This window comes from Lynx rufus, unplaced genomic scaffold (genome assembly GCF_022079265.1).
Source record: "Lynx rufus isolate CCGP_SWC_20201006 ecotype Redwood Valley unplaced genomic scaffold, mLynRuf1.p SCAF_3, whole genome shotgun sequence".
NCBI classification, from domain to species: domain Eukaryota; kingdom Metazoa; phylum Chordata; class Mammalia; order Carnivora; family Felidae; genus Lynx; species Lynx rufus.
In genome coordinates this window covers 2,811,320-2,822,892 of record NW_025814845.1, presented here as the reverse complement: position 1 = coordinate 2,822,892, position 11,573 = coordinate 2,811,320, and the positions used below count along the sequence as shown (strand labels likewise).

The following is an 11,573-nucleotide window of genomic DNA, read 5'->3' as shown; positions in this document are numbered from 1 at the left end:
CCTCCGAAAGTGGCAAAAATAAAAGTTCTCCAGCCCAGCTACCAAGGATCCTTCCCAGGAACCGTCCTCTTTCTCCGCTGACCCCCTCCCACAAACGTGCCTCCCCACTCCTGTACCATCCGCGACCCAGAGACAGGGACGTGTTATTGTTTCCGCGGACGCGTTGAGGTCACGTTAAGGCCAGATCAGTGTTTTGTTGACGTTTCTGCTGGTTTTATTTCAATAAGTTCTGTATCAAAAGGACCCGGCGGCTCCTTCCCCCAGCTGGTCGCGAGTATAGGTGTTGTAATCCTCCCAGGGAAGTTCACAGCGGGGGGAAAGTACACATCATGAATGAAAATCGATTAACGACCCCGGATAATATCATGTGTTCTTATTCTTAGCGTCTATAGCACCACAGGAGAGTGGCCGCTTTCGGCAAACTTCAGTCCAGCGCCTGGAAAGAGACAAAGGCCCGCTTCTACTCAGAGGTAAAGTTTTGAAGATTGAAACAGAGGAAGAAAATAGAGGTTTGTTTTTTTTTTAAGAAATTAATCTTTCTTTCTACTAGAATACATAACCATCCAGACTTTTTTTTTTTTTAACTGTGAAAGAAGTATGTCTGAAATGACTCGTCTCCAATGATCGCGGGAGAGAAGACGGGAGGCAGATAGCGGAGGGCGATAGAGAAAGAGACACAGCGGCTGGCCGCCAAAGGGAAAGGTAAAAGAAGCCTTGCTAGAAACAGGAAAGCAGCAGAGGAAAGAGGGAGGCGTGGGAGAGAGGGGCGATCAAGGAAGGGAAGAGAGGGGAGGGCAGAAGAGAAGGGACGAGGGCAGGGAGAGGCCCCCAGGAAAACAGAAAAACTAGAGAGCCGCGGGGACCGGGAGACAGACGCGCGGCCCAGGCTGCAGCGCGGAAGAAAGTTTCGCCGGCGCCCCCTCCCCTCCCCTCCCCTGCCCTCCCGGGGCCCGGCCCCGTCCCGCGCGCCCAGCGGCCCAGTGCGCCTCGGGGCCCGTCCGCAGGAGCGCGGCCCAATGGCAGGCGCCGGGCCCGCCCCCTCGCGCGCTGATTGGTCGCCGCGGCGCCGGCCTCGCCTTATTAACAAGTTCTCTGGGGAGCTGCGGCCCGACCCGGAGCCGGCGAGTGCGCCCGGGAACCCGGCCTGCGCGGCGGCGCCAGCGAGGAACCAGGCCCCGAGCGCCGGAGCCGGCCTTCTGGGGAGGGGCGGGAGGCGCGCGCGCGAGGGCCCGCCCGGCCAGGGCCCCGGGCGCACCCAAAGGCCCCGGCCGCGCTCCCAGCTCGCCCCAAGCCCATGCCCGGCGGCTGGCCCGTGCTGCGGCTGGAGGGGGGGCCCGGCTCTGCATGGCCCCGGCTGCTGACATGACTTCTTTGCCACTCGGTGTCAAAGTGGAGGACTCCGCCTTCGGCAAGCCGGCGGGGGGAGGCGGGAGCCAGGCCCCCAGCGCCACCGCGGCCACGGCGGCCGCCATGGGCGCAGACGAGGAGGGGGCCAAGCCCAAAGTGTCCCCTTCACTCCTGCCCTTCAGCGTGGAGGCGCTCATGGCCGACCACAGGAAGCCCGGGGCCAAGGAGAGCGCCCTGGTGGCCTCCGAGGGCGCACAGGCGGCGGGCGGCTCCGCGCAGCCCCTGGGCGCCCGGCCGGGGTCTCTGGGAGCCCCGGACGCGCCGTCTTCGCCGCGGCCGCTGGGCCATTTCTCGGTGGGAGGACTTCTCAAGCTGTCAGAAGATGCGCTCGTCAAAGCCGAGAGCCCCGAGAAGCCCGAGAGGACCCCGTGGATGCAGAACCCCCGCTTCTCCCCGCCCCCGGCCAGTAAGTAGCCAGGACCCAGGCGGCGGGGGAGGGGGGGGCGGGCGGGGGTGCGGGGCGGGAGGGCGCCAGGCCTGGAGCCGGCGCCTGCCTGTCTCCAGCAGCTGCGTACCTGCAGCCAGGTACCCGGAGCCCATGCTGCACATCTGTTGGCGGGGCGGCCGGGGTTCGCCACTCTCGCTACTCGCGTCAGCTAGAGGGGTAGAGGCCTGGCTGAAGCCCAGCTCTCGGTCCACTTTCGCGGACTCCTCGTCTTGGCCGGGCGACGCTGGGCGCGCGCGCGCGCGCGTGTGTGTGTGTGTGTGTGTGTGTGTGTGGCGGGGGTGCAGTTCACTTCCAGGGCAAGGTGTCTGGGCACCCTCCCCTCCTGCTCCTATCAAAAGACCCCGGGAGTCCCCACTTCCCTATCTGCCCCTCTGCCCTGTTACTTGGCCGTTATCCCTACGGATGGGTCCAGGCGGTGCGGACATCTTCCCTGCGCTCAGAGTTTCACTTTCTCGTAGAAGACTGCCCCCCGCCCCTCCACCCCGCATTAAAGTACCTCTCTGCCCTGAGGTTCTGAACCTCTTGCAAAATTCCCCCTTCCAACCCTTCAGATTTCAGACAGATACTTGGTGCTCACGGTGGATGGTTCAATTAGTGGGAGGGGGCACTCAGGTCCAGCGGAGGGGGCGGGGCACCAAGTCAATTAGTGGGAGGCGTCCCCTCCGTGGCGGTGGGAAGCTCCCAGACGTCGCCCGACAGGGCCACTGGAGCGGACTCCAGCCGCCATAGGCGCGTTCGGGGTCGTTGCAAGGCCTCGCGGCCCCCCGGCTTCTCTGCCCAGCAAACACGCTCGGAGATATTTCAGGAGCACGGGAAATTCCCAAGTTTTCCTCGTTTCCTCCGATTATTTTGCGCGGCATAATAGCAACCCGAATTCAATGGCGTGATGCTGAGGAATGATTTTTATCTGGGGATTAAACGTCTTTGAAAGGCCAGCCCCTCCCTGGGCCTAAAGGCTGGAGAAGGTGGCCCCGGGCTAGGCTGTCGCTACCGAAGGGATTGACGTTTCCCTCGGCGCCCGCCCCTCGGGCGGCCCGGCGGAAAGCGAGTCGGGGGCCAACTGCTTCCCGGACTCTCAATGGCCTGGAGCAGGGAAGAAGGGGGGGATGTTAACACAAGATTTCGTTTGACTCATATCCTGGTGGTCTGCGAGCCCAAAGGCTCATTTAAGGGAAAAAAACAAACAAACGAAAAAACATGCATACTTGGGCAAAACCCGCATGGTGAAACATTATGTACTTGAATTCATTTTTCCCCCGAGGGAAGCCGCTGGGTAGGCAAAGCGTCCTTTCCAGGACTCGGGAATTCGGTTAGGGCCTCCACGCTGACCCCAAAGTCGTTGAGATCCCCGTTGTCCTGGGAATAATGTGTCCTCCGTTTTATCTGGCCACAACTGCCCTGTGTGGCAGGGGTTCACTGGCCCAGAGGACTCTGACTGGTACCTTCGGGAGCCCTCTGCCGGGGCGCTGGCTCACCGCCCATCTTTGAGGTACATTCTGAAGCCATAAGAAAAAGCTTGGCACCGTTCATCTCCGTGGACCGAGACCCAGCTGGAGGAGAAGCCATTGCAACCCCTCTCCCACTCACCCCCATTTGTGTGTGACCAGAGGGCCAAGGCGCTGGGGGTGGCTGAGCCCCAAGAGACAACTGAGACCACCGGAAGATGCAACCCCCCTCCCCTTGGCACTTCGTATATTTGAGATATGGCCGCCGGTGCAACCTTCTGACCGCCTGACAGCCGGCTCTGCTCGCCTGCCATCCCCTGAGACTGTCCTTAGACCCCTGTAGGAACACGCCATTCCAAGGGGGAAGAGATCTGGGCCTAGCCTAGCGCTGAACACTTTGACGGGCACAGATACACGTTCACCCAACGCAGAAAACTAGATGTGATCTTGGGTTGGGTGCAGGGCCTTTCTGCCTGTTTCATCAACCTTATTAACACCTACGGTCCCAGCCTGGGCGACGGTGGGAGGAGGCCCGCCGCCGAAGGCCCTCCCAAGCAGCCATCTAGCACCGAGGCATCCCACCTCTTCCCACTTAAGTTCGGGCCTTGAACACGCGCGCGTTTCACCCGGAATCTTTGTTTCCTCGTTTGCAAGAAGTAGACGGAAACGTCTACCCCGCGGGGCGTGGCAATTGGAGAAAATCTTTTCCAAGTGTCTCTCCCAGCACTTGGCACCGAGGTGCCCCACGCAAATGAATAGCCGGTATTGTTGTTGACTACTATTACTGCTTTGTGGGCAGATTACACTCCCGCGCCGCTTTCTTAACCCCCTGCCTTTCTCTCGGCCCCCTAGGGCGGCTGAGCCCCCCGGCCTGCACCCTGCGCAAGCACAAGACCAACCGCAAGCCGAGGACGCCCTTCACCACCGCGCAGCTGCTGGCGCTTGAGCGCAAGTTCCGCCAGAAGCAGTACCTGTCCATCGCCGAGCGCGCCGAGTTCTCCAGCTCGCTCAGCCTCACCGAGACGCAGGTGAAGATCTGGTTCCAGAACCGCCGCGCCAAGGCCAAGAGACTGCAGGAGGCCGAGCTGGAAAAGCTGAAGATGGCCGCCAAGCCCATGCTGCCGCCCGCGGCCTTCGGGCTCTCCTTCCCGCTCGGCGGCCCAGCGGCGGTAGCGGCCGCGGCGGGCGCCTCGCTCTACGGTGCCTCTGGCCCCTTCCAGCGCGCCGCGCTGCCGGTGGCGCCCGTGGGACTCTACACAGCCCATGTGGGCTACAGCATGTACCACCTGACATAGAGGGTCCCAGGGTCCCCTACCTGCGGTTCCAGCCGATTCCTCCAGCCCCTGTCTTCTGCAAAGCAGCAGGAGCCCCCCACCCCCACCCCACCCAGCGAGCTCCCCTTCCACCCCCCACACTGCTCTGGTTCATCCTCGGCCCGCTCCCTGCGTTCACTCACCGAAGTCAGATCCCCTCCCCCAAAGTGGCTGGAAGGGTCCCTTAACACTCTTCTAGAATCTAGACCTACCCTTTGTGTTACAGATGGATAAACTGGGGTTAGAGAAGTTAAATTTCCCAAGGGGCCTCAGCAGAGTTAGCTGTTGGACGCGCACCAGGGGCTGCGTCCTGTGCCCCTGCCTCCTGCCCTGACACCCCGCGCGAAAAGCACAGGAAAAATACTCCCGCCTGAAGATTTTGGAAATGAGAACAGTTGGAGAGAAAGAGAACATGCCAGGGGAGATGGGGCCTCCCCACCGCCCCGCCAGCCCCCAGGTCCTTCCTTCGGAAAACTTCAGAGAACTTCAACAGCAGAACGTTTGTTTGCGGTGGGGGGAGGGGGGGCACACAGATGCGTTGCAAAGGTAGGTTGGAGGGACCCCTCTCACCAGTATCAGAAGAAATTGTAAAATAAAATTTAAAAATCCTGTTTCTTATTTAACAGTACGTTTGTGTGTCTCTCAAGAATCCCTTTGGAAGGGATGGTGTGTAATATACTGTATATTTGAAATTTTATTATCATTTATATTATAGCTATATTTGTTAAATAAATTAATTTTAAGCTACAAGAAATGATCTCTTTATTGAGTTAGGCTTTTATCTGAATTTCACGTCTTCACACATGCAATTGCCTTTCAGTGCGATGGTACTTTAACGCCTTTCAAAGGTGACCACGATATTCCGGGACAGAGGGGGGCGTCTCTTTGAACACACAGGACAGATCTGCGCTGGCAAAGTCAAGTGGAGAATTGAAGCAATTACCTACGATAATTAGGCTCAATTTTCCAATTCGCTTTAAGCTGAAATCGACACTTGCTCAGGTGACCCAGAACTGACTCTTTCTTTTTTCTTCCTTTTTAACCTGTCTATGAAAACAAAGCGAATCACCCAAATGGTTTGATGACTGCAGACAGCTAATCCAGACAATTCCCACCCCCGCAAACCTGTTTTTCCCACAGGAGGCCAGGTGGGGGGTGGAGGTACAGCTTTCCTTCTCTAAGTCGCTGCGCTGGTGTAGACCCGGTTTGTGGATTTAATTTTGAGCTGCCAGAATGTGAACTCCTTCACACCCCCTATTAGGACGCCTAAGCACAAACCACTTTACTGAAAACCCAAGGCGACAATACACTTCCCACCTTGGCGTGTCCTTTGCATGAGCCCTCCCCCCAAACTCTCACAGACTCCGTGTTTTCTTTTATATAGTGGGTTAAATTCAGGCTTCCAGGAGAATAGATTTGAACGAGCGCCAAGTTTTAGCCTTCTGGGGCGAATTCTGCAAGGATGTTGATAGCAGAAAATGACCTCCTAGTAAACAGGGCCTACTATGTTCCAGGCACCGCTCTGTTCTCTTTCGAGTTGGGGGCCCCGGATTAATTCTCACCAGATCTGCGTGCGTCCCCCCTCCCCCGGCCTTGCCTCCACCCCGCCTTGGCCCGCGCCTCCAGACTCCACGCGGGACAGCCCCAGGCAGCCTTTGCGGCGAGCAGGCCAACGGTTGTTACAACGCAAAGTATCTGGTGTTGGACTTGGGGAGGGTGGACGTCTCCACGGATAGAGGCCGTGGCTCAGGGTGGAAACCGAGTCTTGGGCACACGGCGCTGTTTCTAGCCCCAGGCGCCGGAGCTCTGCCTAGGAATTCCAAGAGCGCACAGGGTTGCGCCCATGCACCCCCGGGGCCGTCTGTGAGCTTTCGCCCAGCAAGTTCCAGGGTACCCTGGTTCTAGGATCTTCCAGTCTCTGTAGCTCCGGCAAACGTTCGATCCCCGAGGCTGCAGTCTGAGCGTGCCACAACTCCCCTCCGGAGGAGAAGAAAGCAAGCTTGCTGTGGAGTGCAGTTCCGCGGGACCAGACAGACTGGGGGAGCCCAGAAGCCGGGCTCCCAGAAGTGCGGTCAGAACCCGAATCCGGGCCTCCTTGTCCGAGAGAGAGAGAGAGAGAGAGAGAGAGAGAGAGAGAGAGAGAGAGAGAGCAGTTAGACCTAAAAAGCTCTCAGACTCACGTAGTCAGTCCTTGGAAGGCGCTTGAGGGCCGAGGTACATCGCTGCTTCCTTCCGGCAGACGCAGAAAGGGGTTGTTTTTGCTTCCCCTCTATAAACTAAGCAACCCGACCGCGATGGAGCGAAGGACACTGCCTTCTACACATTTTCCAGCTTCCTTCCTGGAACACCCCTCGTGATTCTCCCGTTCTGGGGATAGCATTGAACTTGAAGTCAGACAAGCCGATGTGATTCACCCCAGCCCTGCCACTTAAACTTTGCCTGACTTAGGATAAGGAAGATCTTCCGTTTCTTGCTTCCTTAGTTTTCTCATCTGCAAAATGGGCCTAGAAATCCTTCCCACTCCCAGGATTCTGGAGAAGCGACAACGAACCCCTGCGAGAGAGGGCGCCCAGGGAGTAGGGGGCGGGTCTGAATTTTCTCAGTTCACAGTGCGTCCGCAGCACCAGAGGCTTTTCCTCAAGTGCGGGTAGGGGAATGGTGGGGCAGGATCAGGTGTCTCCGCTGGCTCGGACTCCCGGGCCTCCTGGCTCCTCGAAGTTTGGCAATTTAGGGTCGAGGCAAACTTAGAGCAACATAATTGCAGTAATGAGCGACGGCTCGCGCTCTGCAGACGCGCCTCGGCTCCAAAGAGGCGGTAGCTGCAGGCGAGGCGGGCGCGCCCCCTTCCCCCACCCAGCACCTCGGAGGGTTGGAGGAGGCGGCCGCCCTGGGACCCCCCGCTCGTGCCCGCCTCAGCGCGCGCCTCCGCCCGAGTCGCCGGCTTGGGTCCGGGTTTCCTTCCACTCCCGTCTCCCCTAGTTTCTTTTCGTCTAGTTCTTTCTTTCCCTCCTTTTTGTTTCTGAATTCCCTATCTCAATAGAGCATGCACACAGAAGGTGTCCAATAAATGTTTGCTGGATCGGAGCGGTGCCCTGGTGTGGGGTGAGGGCCCCGAGTCAGATTCAGCCAGGTCTGGTGGGAACTGGAGGCGGGGTTCTGGGCACCGCTGCTCGTTCAGCCCTCTGAACTAAGTTGCTTGTTTTTCAAGCGAGGGCAGAGTGGGCAGGGGGTTCCCAGGCCTGGTCCTCTACGGATCGGTTTCCTCCTTTGGCAGAAAGCACCGGATCGTTCACTTGGAGTCACCACGTATGGCGCCCAGAGGAATTCCTGACATCGCCGCCCCCCCCCCAGAACCTTAGGGGATTGTTTTACAAGGGAGTGGACAGCAGCCCAGAGAGGTTACGTGATTTCCCAAGGTCACACAGCCCATAAAGGGTAGAGCAGGGATTCGAACACAGGTTACACGGCGGCATCTACGCTCTCCCCCCACTGCCCAGCCCTGTCTCCTTGAGGGTCACCTAGCGCCTGAATGGCTCTTCGAGGCTGGAAAAGGCCTGCGAAGCGCGCATGTCGCTGGCAAACCGGCCCCGGGAACCCAGCCACAGCCCCACGAATTTAACTCCTTCGTGCTCTGACCACGAGCAAGCCCCGTCCCTTGGGGAACAAAAGGGGCTTCTCACCTGCCCTGCGAGCCGTCTGTGAAGGCATTTTCGGTTTGTTGGGGAGCAGACAAAGCCTCGATCTGCAAACTCAGCTTCTGACCACGCCGGCCGGGCCGAACAGGCCCAAGGTCGGTGGCGTGGCGCCCCAGGTCGGAGAGATCGCTCCGGGGCAGGGGCCCTGGTGCGCTTTCGCTCCGCGTGGGTCCGCGGGGGGCCGGGGAGGTCGTGGTCGCGGCCCTGCGAGGCCGGGGAGGGGTGGGGAGCTCGCGCCAAGCGCGCCTTGTTTTGGGGTCCTTTTCTCCGCTCGTTGACCCCGGGATTGAAGGCCCCGGTCGCGCAGGAGGCCCAGGGGAGACAGTTACTCAGGAGGCGGGGGACCTCAAGTGCGAAGCCTACGCGGGCCGTGAGGCTGGCGGGGTCCCGTACCGAATGATGCCCCCCTTAGTGACCCGCGGCCCCGAGGTGAGCCCGGCCTACGCCCCGCCTGGAGCCCTCGGGGGCGCAATGGGAAGCAGCAAGGAGAGGCTGCGGCCGCCTTTCAACTCGGCGGCTGGCGCCGGCCTGGCCGGGCCCCCGGGGCCGCGCGGCCTCCCCGGCTCTGTCCCCGCCCTCCCAGCCGCTCGAGAGGCGGCGAGGCCGGGACACTCCCCCAGCCCGGACTCCGGCCGCTCCCGGGAAACACCTTCACTGTCCCCTGCCCACGACCACCAAGCGTCCATTCTCCGGCGCACACGGAGTCCCCACTTCAGACTCGCGGATTTCCTTTGGCTCCACTCGACAGTTTCCACTCCCACCCTCGCACAGCACCCCTGCTCCAGGCCTAGGGGGACCCTCTCATCACACCCGCCTGCCTCTCGCACAGCGCCCTCCCGCGGCGCAGCGAGCCTACAGCCCCTGCTCTTCGCGGCCCTGGAGCCGGACGCTGGGTCAGGCTCGCTCCGAGACGGAGCTATTACGCATGCGCGCCGTCGTCGTCGTCGCCGTCATAGCATACACCGCACACCAACAAACACTGCAACACACACACATCTAACACAACACATGCAACACAGGCACGAGACAGACACCCAACACATCCAACCAGCACGCGCGCGCGCGCGCACAGACACCCAGCCACACGACATCTACGTACGCCGCACACCCTGTACGCACAGAACTAACACACACACACACACCAACACCCACCATCAACACACACGTCCCAGTTTATAGAGGCAAACATACAACGGCAAGGTGCCACCCTTCCACGTCCCTACTGCAGTTCAGCCCCCAGGACCTGGCGACGCTGCGAGGCGCGCGGAACCTTGGTGCGAGACCTTCATTGAATGCAGGCAGATGAACGCCAAGAAGTTGTGGACACAGCCAGCCACAGCAAGAGACTCCAGGCAGAGGCCTATTAAAGCCGCTTGAAGCCACTCAGACTGGGCAGATGAGCCGGAGCCACAGTAGCAGACTGGGCGACTCGGGGCACAACGGGCGGGGGAGGGGAGACACACTGTGTGGAGGGCTCGGGAGCTGTTCGTGCCGGCGCTGGGAGTCAATCCTAAAACGCAGAGCTTCTACCTGAAGGCTGCTAGAGGCGCCAGAGGGAGCGCCCGGAGCTCCCTCGCAAGAACCCTGGGTGACTTCAGCTTCCTTTCTCCTCCTGGGGCTCCTCCTCTGGGGCCACCCCCACCCCATTCCCACCCCTGTCTGCACACCGCCTTCTCCTGCTTCCGCAGAGACTCAGACCACCTTCCTGGGACTCAGATGCGATGTCTGCTCTTGCTGGGCTGCACCCAGGCCCAAGATCTGGGATGATCCCCGCCCCCCCCCCCCCCCAGTCTACAACACACAGGCACTGAACCCTGCTCCCCCACCGAGAAGGCGGTGCTTTGAGAAGGAGCCAGCTACTCAGCGTTAGGACATTGATGGATCGCCCCAGCCCATCTGGTCGTAGGATTCATGGTTTTGGTACTCATTAGCTGTGTGACCTTGGAGAAGTGACTTAACCTCTCTGAGTCTCACTTTCCCCCCACGTAAAGTGTGGAATCGTGGTGAGAATCCCTTCCTAGTATCGTGAGTATAAAACGAAGTGCTCTCTGTGAGCTGCTTGGCACTTGCAGCATTAAACATGGATAATGGGTAATTAAGAGAGACGAATTTCAAAGGGGTGGGTGTGTGGGTGCGCGCGCGCGCGCGCGCGCGCGTGTACCTCTCTGGAGACTCCAAAAGACAGTCGGGGCAGTCGACTCGAACCTGAGGGCTGGAATCGGGTTCTGCCTCTCCGGGTGGTGACGTCTAGCGTGTCACGAGCGCCTCTCCCGGGCTTCGGAATCGGCCCGAACGCCTGGCCTTGAGCGCCGCCGCAGGGGTGCAGTAAAGAATTCGAGGGCCGATTCTTCATTCGGGGCCTGACTGGGGACGGACGGCGGGAACGCCCCGCCCACCTGAGACCGACTCGGAGTCGGATGGAGTATGAGCCCCGCGTGGCGGGCTTTGCTGCCCATTTTACAGGCGAGCAGACTGGCTCCAGGCGGCGCGGAGCAGAAGCTGGATCTTAGCCGGCAGCTCAGGGGACCGCAGGGACTGCCTCCCTCCCCTCCCCGGGGAAAAGCGGGTTTTGACGGCCACGCGGGGCTGGGATCTGTCTGCGAGGCTCCGCGAGGGCTGCGCGCTCCTGGCCGTGTGTGCGCATGGGAGGCCGCATTTGCGCTGTTTACGCGGAGCCTTGGGGTGTGTTGGGGGCGCGGTCTGGGTGACGTCGGAGTCTCCCCTGAGGGGGCCAGTCCCCTGTGTCTCCCTCCTGGGAACTTCCGGGTGACTCCACCAAGTCCTGTCCCTCTGTCTCCGCTCAGATGAGCTGCCCCTAGGGTAGGCTGGACTCCCATGCTTTGCGAGGTTATTTTTCAAAAATACCCTGTTTCCTCTCTGGTGATGCCCTTGGATCCCCCCCAGTGATAGAAGTAGTGACCCACCCTGAGTTCTGTGGACTCAGGCTCCACGTCTGTTAAGTGGGCACAGCAATGACTCCTGGCAGGGGTCCAGAAAAAGAAGAGAAAAGGGATCTCCTGGTCTGTTGGTCTGTTTCGCCCCCCACCGAGTTCCCGGTTGGGGAATCAGAGTAGACCTGTCCCTGCTGATGTGACAGCAGCTGACACATACTGAGCCCTTGCTTGCTCCAGGACCACTCCAAGTGGTCCGTGGGGATTATGCCAACAAGTCCACACCACCGACACCCAGGCACCAGTGGAATCCCCATGTCACAGACGAGGAAAAGGAGGCATAGGAAAGGTCCCAGCACTGGCGACAGCTGGAG

At 60.2% G+C, this 11,573-nt stretch overlaps 1 protein-coding gene across 1 annotated transcript; it reads left to right on the top strand.

The window, feature by feature from the left end:
• Nucleotides 1–1,332: 1,332 nt before the first annotated feature.
• Nucleotides 1,333–5,351, top strand: MSX1 (msh homeobox 1). The gene is made up of 2 exons (XM_047091641.1): nt 1,333–1,813; nt 4,153–5,351. Exons 1-2 carry the CDS (start codon nt 1,345–1,347, stop codon nt 4,593–4,595), a joined length of 912 nt encoding a protein of 303 aa, XP_046947597.1. The 5' UTR covers nt 1,333–1,344; the 3' UTR covers nt 4,596–5,351.
• Nucleotides 5,352–11,573: the final 6,222 nt, after the last annotated feature.

What these genes read in the sequence shown, in the direction of transcription:
- MSX1 (XM_047091641.1), top strand. Translation starts at nt 1,345, where the DNA reads ATGGCCCCGGCTGCTGACATGACTTCTTTGCCACTCGGTGTCAAAGTG. An exon ending in CTTCTCCCCGCCCCCGGCCA is followed by an intron (nt 1,814 to 4,152) that starts GTAAGTAGCCAG and finishes TCGGCCCCCTAG; the next exon opens with GGCGGCTGAGCCCCCCGGCC.